We start from the raw sequence: 19,235 nt of genomic DNA, 5'->3' as shown, positions 1-19,235 counted from the left end.
TGAGGTCCCTTCCAGCCCTAGTGTCTATGAATCTATGAAAAAAAGAGAACTATCAGCAGGTTGATCCATGGCTGAGATAAAGTTTCATGACAACCTTACACAGGAAGTTGGAATGATTCTTCAAAGACGGTGCAAGTAGAAAACTACTTGGAAAGTACACCATTGACACCCACATCACATCCCGCTTCTTGCTGAGGTGATAGCTAAAACAGAAGGCTGCCTTCATAGAGCAGTGGCATAGTGAACTAGCTTCTAGCTGCCCCACCAGTGAATTGGGGCAGAGGGCTGGGACCTGTCCCTCCCCTGCAGCTCTTTCCAAGTCCCCTGCTGCTGACTGGGGAGCCAGGGCCAGGATCTCCCTGTTCGTAGGGCATAAGAAAATTGTCCCTGCCCCATCAGCACAGCACCCCAGGGGCAGGGTGTAGTGTCCCAGCCCCAGCCAGGAGACAGCTGTCTCTTGGCCCAGGACTCCCTGCCTAGAGCTCCCCCTGGGTGCTGGCTGGGGCCCATAGAGGGACTCCAGGAAACGGGAGCAGTTTGCTGCCATTCGCAGTAAATATGCTCCCACTTTGCTGCATGTCTATACACCTGCTCAGGAGCATTTACTTGCAAGATCAAATACATGTATAGATGAGCCCACAGAGAAGTAATTTTAATCCCATTTACAGTGTTTTCATGTTAGGACTGCAGCTATTATAGTCAAAACTTTTGGAGTAGCTGTTAAGTGCAAGATGTATCATTTGAACAATTTATATTCTTCATGAGTCCAAAACATAACAAATGTTTTTGCAATTGTAAACACATACTATCGTTAGAGGATTCAAAATAGACCAAATGCTTTTAGCATGCTAAGAGGAGAGCAGTTAAATATATTTGGAGAAAAAAGAAATCCACTTCAGATATTTAGCATTTGGTCTCTTTTCCCCTCTTTATGAAAGGATTTAATAATAGTGAAGAAATAATACTGGTAACCTGACATAGGGAAGCTGTGCTATATGCAAGCTTACCTTTCCCATAATGAAGGAGAAATTCTTGATATTGTGTCCCTGAAACACCAGTTCTAGAGTAGCCTTGATCCAAGGTTGTAAAATAAACCTAATTGAGCTACATTAAAATAGTTGCCTTGTGGGGTGAAACAGTGAGTATCAGGCATAAGCATAACTTCATAAAATTCATTTTCACATATCCCAATGAAAAATTTAAAAAAAAAATGCTTTTGAATTAGACCACAGCAACAGCCAACCCCAAAATATATAGCTATTTGTGATTAAAACATACCTTATAACTAAAATATCACTAGACATAATTGCTCAAAGTCAGAAATATCTAATGCATGGCATACTTCCATAGAAAAGAATACACTAGGAACTCACTAACCAGCACTAATAAAAAAAGATCCATGGAAAATGACTGAATGTCATATGTTGACAAGAAAACAAGCAACAACAAATTAACCCAAAATGCTCTGCTTCATTTATACCAGGCACGTTTACACGAGATGCTGTAGCCATGAAGCTGATTGCTACAGTGATGTAGCGTGGTCAGGCACGAACTGTGATGCCGATGCTACTGTGCAGTAGCTTCTAAAAAATACCCATGCAGCGTCGGGACTGCACAGTAACATCGGTTACTGCACATTTAATATTTGCTTAAGCAAGTATTAAATGACTATGCAGTAACAACCGTGCCGTCTGGCACAGATGTAAACGCCCCAACTGATAAGCATGTGGTAGTATTATGATAATATTTCTTAACGTTTTAGTAAATTTAGAGTAAATAATCCATGAAAATAACAATTTTAGTGGTATGTGGCTTCACTACACTGTACCCTCAAATCTCTGCTAAGTAGGGAAAGACTTTTTTGCGTGTAAGGTCATAAGTGCCTTGATAAAAGAGGATGGCACCACCAAAAACACTGAAGCAACCAATGAGGCAAACTTTTATTTCCATTCTTATTTTGGAACTTGTACTTCAATGCATCTCAACTGTTTCCCTTCAATCCTCTCCCCCCACCTTGTCACATAATGAAATGTCCCTCAAAAAGTTCTAGACTAGGGAAAAAAGAAGGCAATATAAAAAAACCATATATAAATGTTTAATCATTACTGATGAGTCTGCGGCTCAGCTTTTTGAAACATAGTGACAAGAGAATGATGAGCATTTCATCCTAACAAAATTTAGACCAACCAATCATCTGAATTGCTCATTCATCTCTTTTGACACCTAAGTGATGAGCTCTACATCAGAAGTGAAATATTTCTTATGCTTCTTCAAATCAACTGGAAGGCTAAAGATCTGGCCTTCAACCACTTCTGATACGTATCATTCGGCTCAGCAAGCAATTCTTTTTTTTTTAAAAGTATTATTATGACATAGCTAGATAACATCTGTTATCATACCAGATGAAACCTTTGCTCCATTCTATGAACTCTGACTGTGACTATCCCAAATAATAAGGCTCTTATCAACTCTGTCTTGACTATATCAAAGCCTTGGCATTTAGCGAAGCAGCATCATAGCCTCCCTGTGTGTGGACACACAGACTGCTTGGAGCCCTCTCAAAAGGGAAACATTTCAAAAGGGCAACAGCTGGTCCGTTCAAATTGTTATGTGTGGACAAGCTGAGAAGGATTCAAAACCACTTCAACTTTCACACTCCTTTATCCAGGGTTAAAAGGTGAAGCAGGTTTGCTACACGTGAATCCTTCTCAGCTTGTCCACACGCAACAAGCAGAATGCAACAGCCGTTGCCCTTTTCAAATGTTCCCCTTTTGAAAGAGCTCCAAGCAGAACAGCGGTCGCTGCAGTACGCCATTTCCTATTTGGAGTCTGATATAAGCTGCTCCCTTGCGGTCCAGGCTAAGGAGAACCAGGGGTCAAGCTTTTCATAGTCTGAGAGGCAAACAAGCTGTTTACTCTTAGATAATACACATGCAATTCCTGGCATCCTAAGCACAAAAATGCTAGGACTCTGAGGGCACCAAAATACAGAGTGCTCTAGGCTAGAGCCCCTAGTCTTGGGGCAGGGGCCCAAAGCAGAGGGCCTCGATGGATCTTTTCCCTATTTGGAGCAGAAGACACTACAGGCCAGCTTGCATTTTTGAGGCCCGCTTCCCTAAGGGAATCCAGCTTTTCACAAATTGAAAGCTCACTCCTTGCATCTGAAAGGGACCCACATTTCTCTCTTAAAAAGGGAAAGCACATTAACCACATCTTCCTTGTGATGCATTGCCTTACCAGTCTTTACATTGCCTCTGGCCCTTTCCTCCAGCTGTTGCTTTTTGGAAAGCTTAAGACCTCTATAAAACACCTAGTCAACTATGCATGGAGGGAAATATTCTTTCTTGACCTCAGCCATTTATGCCCTGAGGCACGAGGCTTCACTGCCCTTATTTTTAGTATGCATAACTGCAAATGCTAATACTGGTCATAAAATTAACCAACCTTTTTTTATGCCCTTGTTTTATTGTATCCCACAGTAACTTTTTAAAAGTGATAAACAACTGATGCAACCACTCATGCCCACAACGTATAACGGCTGCCTTTCAAATGCACAACTTTTGCTGTGGGAATCGGCTTTATCCAGTGTGGGGAACGGTGTGAAAACATTATTTATTTACAAAGCCAAATGGTAAGGTCTTTTATTTTCCTTTCTTTTTTTAAATGAAAAATTACAGCATACACACAGAGCACCTCTAAAGGACTGAGAATAGATAATATAATATGCAGACCTAATGCATTTTTCTACTGAGGAAAGAAAGCAGAATGCAATAAAAAAGAAAGAAAGAAAGCATTTCTGTTTCAACGCGCAGTTCCCCAGCAGGGTTGTCTATGCTCACGGCTTCATTTAAACCCTGAGCAATATCTGTTCTCCCAGATTGTATTTTCATGCCCTCCCCTCCCCCAAATCGATAATTAGTTTGTTAAAGCAATAATCTGCATGACTCTGCTAAGGGTATGATCTCTGTGGAGACACTCTGAATGCATTGCTCTTTGTCATTCAGCTGCTACTCAAGGCATCCTTTTTCTATTGCTTTTGCTGTTGGAGTGCAGCTTTTTCCTGCTGAAACATGCAGGAAAAGGTGCCCTTAGGTTGAGAGACAGACATACGCTGTTGCTGTTTATATTCAAGCTAACAGATACAAATTAAACAATGAAGAAAGATAGATTGCTGTTCAGAAGGATAATATATATGCTGGAGGCAGAAATAAAACACAACCCACAGCATTAATACTGCAAGTAGTACCTTAAATGCTTCAATCATATCCTCGGTTGTCCAACAAGGCCTAACAAACTGCACTGCCCCACCAGCAGCATCTCCTGGGTGATGATGCATAAAGACAGTGGGATTTTTTAGTCAATAAGAGGAATTAGAGTTTAATGCCTTGTACTAAGAGACTTCATACTCCCAATATCTGACTTATATCAGCTGAAACTTGGCAGATGATGTGATCGCCAGAGCTGAAACTTGGAAGTAATATGAATAAGGTTTTAGAAGCTTAATGCACCAAACGCTTTATTTTGAAATGGCTCTTTTGTAGCACTTCACAGCACTTTGTTTTCACTCAGCTTCAATTTAGCACATTTTTCAGAGCATAATTTATGTGCTTTTCATAGTCTCTTGTTAAAAGGCTGCTAAGCAGAATGTACCTGCAATCAGCCAAACCCTCAATTATAGAAATTATCCAGAATGCATTCAGAGTGCTTAAGGAACATTTCACAGTTAAAGAAAGCCATCATTTAAAAGAGTGTTACCTGTTGTAGTCAGTTGAAGAGGGACACACCTATCGTTGTTGCCATGCTCCTCAGGTAAAGAAGTAAGCTTTTTGACTAGCACTGCAGAAACTGGTTGTACTAACAGTCTTGTCTGGTTTGATCGCTTCTGTCTGTAACTTCCATCTTAAAATGAAGAAGAATGAACATCAATTTAGTAAATGAAAATTAAGGAAAATATTTTGAGAGCCGACATCTGTCCTAAAGCAAACAAAGACCATATGCAGTTTACGATACAATGGAATCACCTCTACCACAAAATGTTTGATGTAGATTAGCAGACATTACTTTGCACTTATCTTAATGGGAAAAAAAATAAATCTCTTCAACAGCATGTCCTGCAAATATCTGTTATAGGATTAGAGGAAGTCATTTCAAAAGAAACGACATGGACAAAAAAAAAAAATCCTATTGCAGATAGATTGTCTGCGAAATGCAGATGCAAAATGGTAAGGTAAAGAAATCAACAAAAAGAAAAGAATTACTAACCAGGAATAACTTTAGAATTCCAGTATGATATCAGCATAGCATCAGAAGGCAAAATAGGCACTTAAAACAGTACTGGATTCCAGTGGAAACAGATGCAGAGAGCAATGTTAGCACAATTCCAATTGATTGCATTGTTTGCTCTGTTAAGACTGCACAGATTTCTAAATGCACAAGTGGCAGGTTCCTATACAGAGCTAGGATTTGCTGCTAATTCTGGAAGTACAACACACAAAAGGGCACCTAGCTGTATACAACAGTTGCTTTATTATGTACACGTTCCATTATGAGATGCTGGCATCCTGATGTGAGGAGTCACCAGGATTTTTCCCCAAACATTTAAGTGACATTATATTTGTTCCTCTTCAGTGGCTGAATCCCATTGTTCTCACTGACTCATGGTAGTTTAATGCGACTAAAATGAGCACATGCATGGATGGGTGAAGGTTCAGCTGAGGGATTTATGGCAAAAGCTCAAGTATGGGAAGATGCAATTGAGAGAGCTGCAGAACCTTGCAAAAACAGCTAGTAAATGGTGGTACAAGCCTGACCAAATAATAAGGGTCATTCCAAGTTTAAACATAGCTTCCAAACTAATAGTAACAGCTGGTACACTTTGTGCACTGGGAAGCCCATAAGACAGGAAAGGCAGGGGTGAACTGATTCACAAGCAAAGATAAAAGAGGCTGCATACACACATTCAAATACTCTGTGCAAACTCTCCCATACTTGTTCTCCTGGTAGAAAAACTTACATAGAGCTGTGTGTCCAGACATTTGAATGACAAGGCCCTGAAGAGAAGAGAGCTTACAATGCTGAACCTGTGCAGCTGGTGGGGAGGGAAGGATTGGGATGCTACACACACATCTTAGCCTGTTCTGCAGGCTCCTTTAGTCTGCCTGGTGACAGATAGTTGGGCTGCATAGGGAAGCCCTGACTGGCTGACCCAGACTGCCCATGGTTAGCCCATGTTTCCCTGCAGCACAACATGGGGTTTCTGAAAGGGGTGTGTTCTGCTCCCTGCTGCAGCAGCAGAGTCCAGTAAGTGAGACTCTATGAGGGGGACTGGGGGGGAGGGTCAGAGGGAGAGGGATGTTGGAGAACTATATTCTCTTCTGAAATAAGCCACAGCATGTACAAACATTCACTTTCCCAGAAGAAACTCTCCTAGGAGTGATTTAATCTGGTTGTTCCCAAGTTATTTCAGTTATTTCTCTCCCAGAGCAGCCATTTTTACTCTGGGAAACATCTTTACACTTGTGGTTTCTCCTGAGAGACCAGTGACTTTCCCAGAAGAAAATGAATATCCGTATAAAGTCACAACCTGAACCTGCATTTGAAGGAATAAAACCATTTGGAAAAGTAATGGAAGGTGGGGGGGGCGGGGTGCTCCAAAAAGACTGATACAGAAGGAAATGGAGTCATGAGAAGAAACAAATACTTGATCTGAGCCTTCAAACGGCCAAGAAGCGATTTACTTTTACTAAAAATGTAAAGAAACCTGTGTGAGTAAAACAGAAATGCCAATTCATTCAGTAGAACACAAATACTTAGAAAATTGAGGAGGGGCACTCCAAACAATGAAAAAGTCCCTGGAAAAATGGGTGACCTGAGAAACAGGATTAGATGAAATAAGATTTGCTTGCTTGGTAGCTCAGGAGATACTAAGCCCTACAAAACGGAAAAATATTCAGACTCCATAGTTTGATTACTTTCCAAATAAAAGAAAATGTATTTGTTCATTTTCACAGAGCAGATACAGGGTTCTCTGCAAGGAACTCAACCCCCATGAAAAACCAAGACCTACTCTATTACTCAGTTTCCTAAGCGCCCACATATTGACACTGGATTTATTATAAGGTAGAAAACCTAGGAAAGCCTGCTCTGTGCCCACCTAGTTTGGAAATTTAGACCACATGGTGCATCTATGACAAAATTACAAATAAACTGTATGATCAGAAAGTATACTGGCTTATATCTAGCTTGGTTGAAACTGGCATACTGCTCTTTATACCCTCTAAAGACACCTAATACTTCCACAAGATTTTCACACCACAGTCACAGGTGAACAACACATCAGAACTCAGTAACAAGTATTCCAATTAAATTCTAGCAAATGGCTAACAGGGAGCCTTGTAGTGAACTAGTATTGAACTAATCTGTATAATTTCTTCCTTTACTATTTTAATTTCTCAGCTCAATACACCAAAGACTTTCCACTAGTGTTTAGAAGACTAGTGTTTCATTTCTTTCTTTCTTTTTTTTTTTTTTAATGGAAACCTGTCCCGATTGGTAAGACTGCACATGGTCCCTTAACCATAGTAAAAATCCACCAAATCAATAGTTATATTTTGTTATGGAGAAGAATCTACAGTCCAGGTTTAACCACAAGCAACCAGAAACTCTCTCAACTTGAGAAGCAGATCTGAAGGTCAGGAATTTAGTGCTGAGTCATGTCTCCGCAGAGGCATGGACTTGCTGTGAAAGGGATGGAGTGCGCTGTCTAAGTAGCTATAACAACAGACACAAATCCAATTTATGTGGAGGTAATTAACCTTTGGAAAAGCTATGTTGGGGTGGAGTGGAATCTCCATCACTTGATCTGTTTAAATCAAGACTTGATGTCCTTCTAGAGGATATGCTCAATTAAAACTTATGGGTTTGATGCTGGCACCACCAGGTAATGTTTCATGGTGTGAACTGTGCAGTAGATTAAACAAAGCAAAATGATCCTACCTAACCTTAAAAAAATATATTTATACCTTAAGGCAGTGAGTGAGTGGGGGTGGCTGGGGAAAGGAAGGGAAAGAAATGCCATCTTATGAGTAACCCAAATTTACTTAAATAGCAAACAATTCAAGCAATTCCTAAAGTACAAAAAATAAATTCCCACTTCACAAGTGTAGGTTAAACGTAACAGAGGAAAATCAATGATTTGAAGCACTGTTAAATGAGGAGTTTTATAACATTTCATAAATGAACAAGAACGTGAAATGTTATGGATCTAGACAGGATTTTCAAAACGGCTTCAGTGAGTGTGGTACCCTGGCTTAAAAGGAACCTAATGGATTGGGTGTCCAAATCACCTTGGCTTTCAATGAAAGCCCTTGTGCCCCTTTTGAAATCCCATTCCTGATATCAGCATGTGGAAGGTGTGTATATGTGAAGTCTGCAAGATTGGCCCTGAATTTTATGTAGGCAAATTTCAAATCTCTTATTCAAGAAAAAATCCCATTGACATGCTTTGGCCCTAAGAAAAGGTAAAACAAAAAAACCTGTTTGTATCAGTTGCTTTATTCCTAGAAAGGGAAATTGTGACAAATTGTCATAGAATTTTGGTATGCAAGTGGTTGTCAGGTTCTTGCCTACCACATAGCTAATTGCATTCATGGAAATGAATATATGTAGATTTTAAAGATGGGCCCATCTAGTTTGACCTCATACATAATACAGGCCAGTATCCACTTACACCTATAATGAGCCAAGTATGTTGGTTTGATTACATCATATGATTGAGAAAGGGATCTAGTCTTAATTTGAAGATTTCAAGAAACAAAGAATCCTCCACGTACATAGGTTAATTATCCTCAGTGGGCTCATTTACACATGCCCCTGACGATGCAGTTGGTACTGCGCAGTCATTTAGTACTTGCTTTACCAGTTGGTACTTCACAGTCCTGTAGCGCATGGGTTGTTTTTGATCCTACCGCACAGTAGCAACAAGCTACTGCACAGCAGTGGCAGCATCATGATAGCACCCACCAACGCTATAGTGATGTAGCATTTCATGTAGACACACCCAGTCTTACCAATCAGGACAGGTTTATGTAAAAACACAAAAAAAGAAAAAGAAATGAAACAGAGAGTGGTGGTGGATGGGTCCATGTCAACCTAGAAAAATGTGTGCAGTGGAGTCCCTCAGGGCTCAGTTCTGGGGCCGGTGCTGTTGAACATCTTCATCAATTATCTGGATGAGGGGGTGGGAAGCACCCTGTCCAAATTCGTGGATGACACAAAAATATGGGGTGAAGCTAATACCCTGGAGAGGAGGAACCAGATCCAGGCTGACCTAGACAGGTTGGAGAAGTGGGAGAGCAACAGGATGCAATTCAATAAGGACAACTGCAAGGCGCTGCATCTAGGGAGAAGGAACTACCATCACACCTATAGGCTGGGGGGTGACCTTCTCAGCACCACTGAGGCAGAAAGAGATCTTTGAGTCACTGTTGACTCCAGGATGAACATGAGTCATCAATGTGATGAAGTAGTCGGCAGAGCCAATCGCACCTTGTCGTGCATCCGTAGGTGCTTCACAAACAGGTCCAGGGAGGTGATTCTCCCTCTACGTGGCACTGGTCAGGCCACAGCTGGAGTACTGTGTCCAGTTCTGGACGCTGCAGTTCAAGCAGGATGCGGACAACCTGGAGAAGGTCCAAAGAAGAGCTACTCATCTGATTGGAGGCCTGCAAGGAGGGCCCTATGAGGAAAGGCAAAGGGACCTTAACCTCTTCAGCCTCTCCAAGAGAAGGCTGAGAGGGGACCTTGTGCCAGAGTACAAACTCTTAAGGGGAGAGCAACACGAAGTAGGCAATGATCTGTTTACCAGGGCACCCCCTGGAACAACAAGGAACAATGGCCATAAGCTACCGGAGAGAAGAGTTAGACTGGACATTAGAAAAAAAGTTCTTCACCGTCAGGGTTGCCAGGATCTGGACTGGGCTTCCAAGGGAGGTGGTGCTCGCCCCATCCTTGGGGGTCTTCAAGAGGAGACTGGACAGGCACCTGACTGGGATCATGTGATCCCAGGTTTGGTGACCCTTTCCTTGCCTGCCAGTGGCAGGGGGTTGGACTAGATGACCCACCAAGGTCCCTTCTGACCCTAGAATCTGTGAATCTATGAAACAATAACACAAAAAGAGGCTAATCTAGAGCGAAGGTCAGTCTTCTCTCGTCTCAAGCGGCTGGGATTAGAAAATCTTAAATTGATATGCTCTGGTTTTGGTATTTCTTTTTTTTTGAAATGGAGGTTCTAAGGTATGTTTGGGGGATTAAAAGAAGATATGATGTAAAGTATGTGAAGACAGATAAAAAAATAACATCCCAACTCCAGTAAGTCTGCATTATAGAAGTAATGAATTACACAATGTTGTGAATGAGAAATATTTCCCCTCTTCCCTGTTATAACCCATCAGTTGAACTTAATACACAAAGCAATGGGGAGAAAAAAATCTATAAACAAGGGGAATCATCACATGTTTACAAATACAAAGAAATCATTATATATAATATGTACACTTTCTTTACACTTTCTGGACTACTTAAGAGAAAGCAAATGGAATGCAAACTTAAATGGCAGAAAATATATTCTTGTAAAATGCACATTAAATGTGGCATGACTGTCAAAAAAATTGTGGACATTAATATTAACAGCTTTATTTAATTGCTTCCAATGCTACAAAACAGCAAGTAATGCACATACAATCATTAGACAATGCTACAGAATTATGAACCACATGTGAGTATGTTTATAGAATCAGGTAAACATTTATTTTTTAGAAATACCAGCAACTGAAGCATTCATTCAAGCTTCTTGAGACTGTCAAATTAGCTTGGGAATTACAAAAGCATAAATTTAGTGCAGAAGTTTCAAAGTAGTTTGAAACTACAGATCACTGTCAGTCTGTGAAGCATATGGTTATGGTCCACAGAGAACTCAGCACTCCAATGCAGCTTTCTTTTCCCTGTGCTTTTAACTAAAAAAAAAAAAAAAAAAAAAACCAAAACAGTACACTACATACTTTCCTAATATTGCTTCTCTAGCAGCTATTTTAATTATTATCACAGGGATGTTGCACAATTATGAATGGGTGTTAAAAGCTATCTGCAAAATCACCATAATGAATGACAGGAAGTGTTGAAAGGCTAATTTCAACATTCAGTTGTGATTCACATGGAGTTAATGTCAAAAAAGCTGAAGGCTTTGTATTGATTTTGTGCTGATGAAATCAAAAACTGGAATCACCATCTCTGTATGGCTCTAAAAACTTTGTTATTCTAAGGAAGAAATAAACTAAAAAGACATATTGAAATTCAAGAAAAAGGCAAAATCTAAGGGTTTTTTTTTTAAAGTTTTTATAGTATCATCATTTAAGAAAGGAAAGGAAGAGGATCTGGGTAACTACAGACAGGCCAGCCTCACCTCAATCCTGGAAAAATCAGGGGAACGGCTCTTAGGGAAGCACTTGGAGGACGTGATTAGGAACAGTCAGCATGGATTCACCAATCAGCAAGTCATCCCTGACCAACCTGATTGCCTTCTGTGACGAGGTGACTGGCTCTGTGGATGTGGAATATACTTTGATTTTAACAAGGTTTTTGATACGGTCTTGCAGGCAAGCTAAGGAAGTCCAAGTTGGATGAATGGACTGTAAGGCAGAGAGAAAACTGGCTGGACCATCAGGCTCAAAGGGTAGTAATCATGGCCTGAAACCTACTTGGCACCTGGTATAAAGTGGACAGCCTGAGGAGTCAGTCCTGGAGCTGGTTTCATTCAATATTTTCATCAACACCTGCAGATGACACCAAGCTGGGGTGAGTAATAGACATGCTTGAGGGTATGGCTGGGATTCAGAGAGACCTAGACAAATAGGAGGACTGGACCAAAAGCAATCTAATGAGGCTCAATAAGGACAAGTGCAAAGTTCTGCACTTAGGATGGAACAATCTCAGGTACCGGTACACGCTAGGGGCTGGCTGGCTAAACAGCAGCTCTGCAGAAAAGGACCTGGGGGTTACAGTGGACATTAAGCTGGATATGAGCCAACAGCGTGCCCTTGCTGGAAGGGCAGCTAATGGCAAACTGGGCTGCATTAGCAGGAGCATTGCCAGGAAATCGAGGGAAGTGATTCTTCCCCTTATTCAGCACTGGTGAGGCCACATCTGGAGTACTGTGTTCAGTTTTGGGCCCCCACTAGAGAAAGGATGCAGACAAATTGGACGCAGTCTAGTGGAGGGCAATGAAAATGTTTACGGGGCTGGGGCACATGACTTAGGACAAGAGGCTGAGGGAACTGGGCTTATTTAGTCTGGAAAAGAGAAGGTTGAGGGGAAATTTAATAAACAGCCTTCAACTACCTGAAGGGGGGCTCCAAAGAGGATGGAGCTGGACTGTTCTCAGTGGTTGCAGGAGCAATAGGCTCAAGTTGCAGCAAGGGAAGTTTAGGTTGGATATTAGGAAAAACTTTCTCACTAGGAGGGTAGTAAAGCACTGGAACAGGTTACCCAGAGAACTTGTGGAATCTCCATCCCTGGAAGTTTTTCGACCCATCTAAACAATGCCTTGGCTAGGCTGATATAATTTGGGGTGGTCCTGCTTGGAGCAGGAGGTTGCTGAGGTCCCTTCAAACCCTAATTGTCTATGATCTTTGGTTGTTAGCTAGTTTCTGACAGCATCAAAGAGAAAGTGATCAATATCCTTAAGCCTCAGTTTCCATACCTGTCAAATGGGAATAACACTTCTTTTCTCTCTCTCAGTGGTGTTGAGTCACTATGAAGTGCTCCAAGATCCTTGGAAAGTGTGACAGTATCTTTCTTGTCATATAACACCTTTCATTTAATTCTAGGGAAAACACTGGTTTTTTGCTTAGTACTGCTACTTTTGGCCCTGGGTGAGATGCAGGTGAATAAAATAGAAGAGAGTTGAGGAAGATTTATTAGACTTCTCTTACTCTCTTATCCACAGGGCTTTGTTTTACCCATGATTGCTTTAATATTTGTACTTTCCTTTTTATTTTTCTCATTTTTTAGAGATGAAGAAGTGTGAGATACAGGATTCACTTGTTGTTTGTTCTCATCTAGATTCAATGTACAGCATTCTTGTATTGCCCACCGCTTTTTATTGAAGTCACTTGCTGTCAAGATTAAATAAAAAATAAACAAAGCCGGCCCTAGAAGGATTCTCTGATTGATAAGTTCCATTACAATAATTCCCTTCAAGCCATGAAATAGCACTTTAACGATGTCCAAAACTTTATTTAAAAAGGCAAAATTGGACTGAACATCCTTCCATAATTGTACATACCCACATCTTTGACTTTCGACTGCATTAATAATAGAATGGTATTAGTTTTGAAATATCTGAAGTGAATGGCTCATTAATTTTTCACCTTAAGCTTAATGGAAATTTGACAAACAGTTTTATGCTGAGAATAGACACTCCAAGCAGGACTTTACAGCACACTATGAAGCTTAAATTATGGCATAAAAGACGGAATAAAGTGCATGTGGTTGGATAAGATGGTTCTCTTTTTATTAGTCCTGTTGAAAATGCAGCTGCCTAAGTGAAAAAAAGCTGGGACGCACTACAAGAACTAGCATTTTCAAGAAAAATGCACCCCAATTTTGCTGACTGATTCCACAATTGTTGGGCTGCCACTGCTGTTTATTATACCTTGTCTGTCTTGTGGCTTGTCCCCCTCACTTATTTGTTGCATTTACCTGCTCTATGCTGGGAGGGTCTGTACAGACCTTAGTTCCTGTCTAGGGCTTCTGAAAAATAAATATAATTTTATTATTATTAGATACAATATTTTTTCCTCAGTAGTAGCTTTTGTCAGTCTCAGCAAGTGCAATTTACATGCTGTCACAGCAAGTGCTACTTTTAATATTGACATTGCTGCCTACTTGAAAAAGTGTCCTGTCAGTCTCTCAATTAATGGTGATGGAAGAAAACAACTGGCGTTGTCAGACTTCTGGGGCATCTGTATTGTAGACATGAGAGGTGCCTGCACACAAGCCCAGAGGCTGCTCCGACGCACTGTAATTACAGCGTGTCGGAGCAGACCCAATTACTCAAGTTTGCTAAAGCACGGTAATTACCGCGCTCCAGCTAGCGTCTGCGTCTCATGTATCGGCATCCCTGTGCTTCAAAACGGCAGTGGGAGAGCTTTATCTAAAGCTCGTCAAATGAGCTTTAGATAAAGTGACCCCCCTCCACCATTTTGAAGTGCGGGGATGCTGATGCACAAGATACTCCAGGCAATTTAATTAAAGCGTCTCCAAGAGCTGGTCTAATTAAAGTGCCCTCCCCTTCCCCCCCCCCACACACACTCCTGGAGCTCATGTAAAAACGCCCATTAGTAATAGTATATATTTACATTTGTGTCTGATTCTTCAGTGCTGACCTGCTGCTTCCTCAAAAAATGACTTCCTCATGAGACTAGCTCTACTGACTTCAATCACATCCCTATATTGGCTTCAATGGAAATGTTTGGGTAAGAATGAGAATGAGCTACTCCACATGTGCATAGGGTGCAGAATTAGGTCCTCACAATTTCATGAAGCTCCTTGATTCAGATCTAATCGGACCTCTCACAAAAAAGGGGCTTTTCCATTAAACCTTGGAAAAATCAGTTTCCGAGCTGGGATTGAGAAACTTTTTTTCTTTTAGAACCTCTCACAACATAGAAAAAGAGACTTAAATTGAGACAGACTGCCTCTCCAATCTGCTCTCTTCTCTAAACTGGGGAAGAGGAGATGGAGCCAGGAGTGAGAGAGTACTGTTTCTCCCTTAGATCTGTAGGGCTGGGAAAATCTGGGAAAGCCTCATAACTTTTTCCAAAACAGAGGAACTGAGTCCATGGAAACCATGTGTGCTTTTCTGCGTTTACAGATATAGTCAGATGGAGGGGGGTGATAGTTTGCCCATACACCATGTACGGAGAGTGTACCTGGCTGCTTGATGTGGGGTGCAAGCAAGAAGCAAGGTATATCAGAGAGCCCATTTGGTGAGTCATTTCATATGACGCATGATAATAAGTGCATCATAATCAGTGGCGAGGAACTGAAAATAACTTAAGAATGGACGGTGTCCTGGGGAGGTATACACTCTGTTCAGCTGAGCATGGATGAGAAAACCTAAGCCTTCTACATTATGCAAGGGAAGAGCACTACCTGGAATAGATAACCACTGAGTAGAGATGGGCAAAAGCAATTTCTACTGACGTCTGTTCAGATCCCCATGAATTATCCCCTAGAGCAAGAGCCTAGTAGTGAATGTCAACTCAGGACTATTTTGTTTTACTACAGCCACTGCTATTAATAAGCAAAGGCGGAAAACCATTTGTTCCTCTTTTGTTCAAAAACCAAACAAAACAAAACCAAAAATAAAAACCTTGAACTCCTGTAACTAGAGATTTAGTTTTACAGCAACATCAACTCCGGCTCTTTCAAAGCAGTTTTCCAGGAAGCTAAGTAGTAGTAAGATGAACTGTTCTGCCAATTACAATAGCAACAGCATTGTCCCAGCTTGCACTGCAACAGTGCATGATTCTCAAATGGACAAAGATCAAAGGGATGCTTAGAACCGTATATTGATTTGCGATATGGCACAGAATGAAAGGGGCACCTCTCCCAGGCTTCTGATTTTTTATGGCAAATGTAATATTTAGTAAGCACTCAGCAGTCAGAAGTGCCTAGAGAGAAAACACTCCACTCTACTGAAATCATTCCAGGAAGCCTTCAATATCTCTTACCATATAGGCCAATTTTTTACCTTTTTTGTACACCATCCATCTTTAACAGAGACAAAACCACGCTGTCCAGCTTTGCTTCTGCTTCTGTTTAGTGTAATTTCCTTGTCCTTGTGCTGGGTAAGCATTGGTATGTCACACAGCAAAGGAGTGAACAGTTAAATGTGAATGATATTGCTAATCCCAAATGTACAAAAATCAGGCAACCAAAAACATGGAATTTATTAAAGTAATACATTTTGGTGGGTTTGGTTTTTTTTGTTTTGTTTTTTTTTTACACACTTTCTGTTCTTTGAGCCTTTAGAACTGGCTTGAGTCATGCTTTCTAAGCTTTTCAGGTTTTGGTAAAAAGTCTTATTTGGGCATGTTTTCAGGCATGTTTTAGTTGAGATGCACTTTACAAGCCTAAAAAATAAGTCTCTAAAAAGAAAAGGACGTTGCTTGATTGTACCATCATCATACCCCTTCCCCCTCAAGCAGATGTGCTCAACAATTCTAAAAACTTTAAAAAAAGTCACGCCTCCCTCTTCTAGTGCAAATCACTTTATCTTAATGCCCACTTAATGTACTGTAAAAACACTGTCAGTCTTGTTTCTTTTTAAGTTAAATGGAATAGAAAGTAACACATTTATTTTGCAAAGACAAAAGTGGGAGGGGAAAGGGAATTAAATACTTCTGGCGTCTCCACATTCTCCATTCTTAACTGCTTCACTCCATTCAGTGAGAGATCCACATTTTCCTTAGTCTTCCTTTTACTTCTAACATACCTGTAGAATGCTTTTTTGGTGCCTTTGGTATCTCTTACCAATAGTATTTCAGTTTGTGCCACTTTGATAAAGCTGCAAGAATCCCCACCTCCATTCTGCAGAATATTTAATAAAATGGGAGGAACACAAACAAGCTCACTCCTTATATCTTCGGGTCCTCCTTTCCACTTAGGTTGCTCTAATTACTAACCATGAAGATAACACTTGAGTGGAAGAAATAAAGCAAAATTATGGGGGTTTGTACACGTACTGTGGGAGTGGGGGGAAGGTGCTTTAATTAGAGAGGCTTTGAGAGCTGCTCTAATTAATGCACCTGGAACATCATGTGTGCGTGTCTTTGCACTGAAATATGGTGGCAGGGGTGTTTTAACTAAAGCTCACTGAATAAGCTTTAGTTAAAGCATCCGCACTGCCATTTTTCAGTGTGGGGATGCTGATACACATGACACTGGAGTCTGTTGGAGTACAGTAATTGCTGTGCTCCAGAAGACTCGATTAATTGAGTCTGTTCCCAAGCACTGTAATTACAGCATGTCGGAGCAGCCTCTCTGCATGTATATAGGCACCCTGAATACATTCCTTCACAGCCAACAGACATGTGGCATGAAGGATTCTCTTCTAACCAATCCCCTACAACTCCATAACCATTAAATGCAGAAAAGATAAGAGAAGCTCTTCTACAGGTAACAAATGGAGGTAAAAATACTAGGAACAGTCATTTTTCCATCTCCTATAGCAACATGGGCCACATGTTTTGGCAAATGTGCAGAAATTAAGGCCCAACATCCTCCCAAAGTGCTACTATCATCTGCTTCCCTTAAGTGATCTGCAGGTGAAGTTCTGTGAAACTTGATTAAAATAGTCCTTGGTTTAAAATCTAAAGATTTTAGAAATAGCTATTCATTATAAGTTTTCACATTTTACTAATTGTTCTTCACTTCCCTATTAGGCAAAGAACAAAATTTCCCAAATTTGGTGACTGGTTTTGAGTATCCAATATGAGTTCCCCTGGGAACGATTCTCAGAAGTGATGACAATCTGATAGTTTCATTTACTTAGGGTAATGGATACTCTGAATTTTTGGAAAAAAAAATTATCAGGCTTATGATGTCTCACCTTTAGCGCTCAAAAACCAATAGCCCCATTAAAAAAGGTTTATCAGAGTGCATTGCATATACTTTACACATCATTGGGCAGAAGGCAATATTAAAGTCTGTAAACAAAAGAAAAGAATTTCTTACTTAAAATTTTCTCTACCTACAGTCTCAAACTCCTTCTTTTACTCAAATATATATCCTGATAAAAGTACCCTGTGAAAAGCCTGTGTCATGAGGCAGGCACTATCTAACTCTTGAGATGTATTTGCAATAGATATTAATTAGGAATCAATCATGTTTACCTCAAAGAACTGTTTGGAAATTTTACTTCTCATGCTTAGAACAATGGCTTCAAGCAAAATATTTATATATTAAACATTGGTTGTAGTTCACTATAGGAACTGCATGTGGCTGCAAAGCTTATAACTCAAATGTAGTTGGTTGTGTCCCCCTAGAGCATAGTACCCGGAGCTATTAAAATTAACTATGCTATGCCCTTTTTGAAAATAAAGTCTGGGAGAGAAGAAAAATTTATATATAAAATGAATCAAATTTATATACTGAGTTTGAATGAACTAGGTTTTAAAACTGAAATACTATAGGCCATTTGGAATGAAAGTGCCAAGTGGGTTATAAAGCTTTTCTTCAACTTCATTGGGAAAAAAAATCCTTTGCTTTATTTCTAAGAACTGTTTGGGTGTCTCATGACTGATTGTACATGCTGGGCCAAAGTCTTCCCTTTTACATTCCACTGACTAGAAAGTGGGGTTGTGCTAAGGATGAATTTTGCCTGCTGTACTGATATGGAAGCACACATTCCCACTGGATCTATCACTCTTTTACTATAAGGCTGGATCATTCCCTTAAGTATTCTTTTGAATGTGAGAATTTTGAAAACATAAAATGCCGCCATAAGAAACCAAACACAAGATACAAACCCCCTCCACCTTAAAGTTTATTCCTACCAGGATATTCTGCGTTCATAAAACTGGAATGATTGCCCATCTGCAAGCTGTAGCCCTTTACATATTCATAAACTAAATGCAGAGGCAGCTCTGAGTAGTGCAAGCTTCTTTGCTTGCCTTTGATTGATAATTCTCTCCTGAACACCTGAAGTCTGTGTGCATTTAAGATGATTTGTATACTATCTTTTTAAAGAAAGTGATAACTCCATATTTTTAAAGGGCAGAAAAACTGACCAGTGCAATATGTGGCTATAGGGATTTAAAAAAAAAATGCAAAAACATTTATTATGTAGGTTAGCCCCCAAATACCCACTGAGCTGTGGACCGCAGAATAAATTCATTCCTGATGGTAGATATGGCTCACTAAAAACATCTGGGAATGTCTCCTTGCCAAAAAGGAGGCTTACTCCCAATGGAAAGGAGGGGTCATCACTAAGGAGGACTATTCAGCAGTTGCTTGGGGATGTAGGGGGATGGTTAGGAAGGCCAAGGCAGAGATGGAACAGGGGCTGGCTTCCCGGATTAAGGACAACAAGAAGTCCTTTTTTAAATACATAGGGAGTAGAAAGAAGGCCCCAGGAAATGTGGGGCCCTTGCAGGACAAGACGGGGAATCTGG

General features: G+C 40.5%; 1 protein-coding gene across 2 annotated transcripts in view; it reads right to left on the bottom strand.

Moving 5' to 3' along the window:
* NAALADL2 (N-acetylated alpha-linked acidic dipeptidase like 2) overlaps window positions 1-19,235 on the bottom strand; it is a 989,869-nt gene that overhangs the window by 345,308 nt on the left and 625,326 nt on the right. For both annotated transcript variants that reach the window (XM_019503319.1, XM_019503318.1), the window contains exon 7: window positions 4,756-4,899. In XM_019503319.1, the coding sequence (XP_019358864.1) occupies window positions 4,756-4,899 (144 nt within the window). The remainder of the gene's footprint in view (window positions 1-4,755; window positions 4,900-19,235) is intronic.

This window comes from Gavialis gangeticus, unplaced genomic scaffold, assembly GCF_001723915.1.
Source record: "Gavialis gangeticus isolate Ggan-Ray unplaced genomic scaffold, GavGan_comp1, whole genome shotgun sequence".
NCBI classification, from domain to species: Eukaryota; Metazoa; Chordata; order Crocodylia; family Gavialidae; genus Gavialis; species Gavialis gangeticus.
The sequence above is the reverse complement of the archived record's forward strand: the minus strand, read 5'-3'. Positions and strand labels throughout refer to the sequence as shown.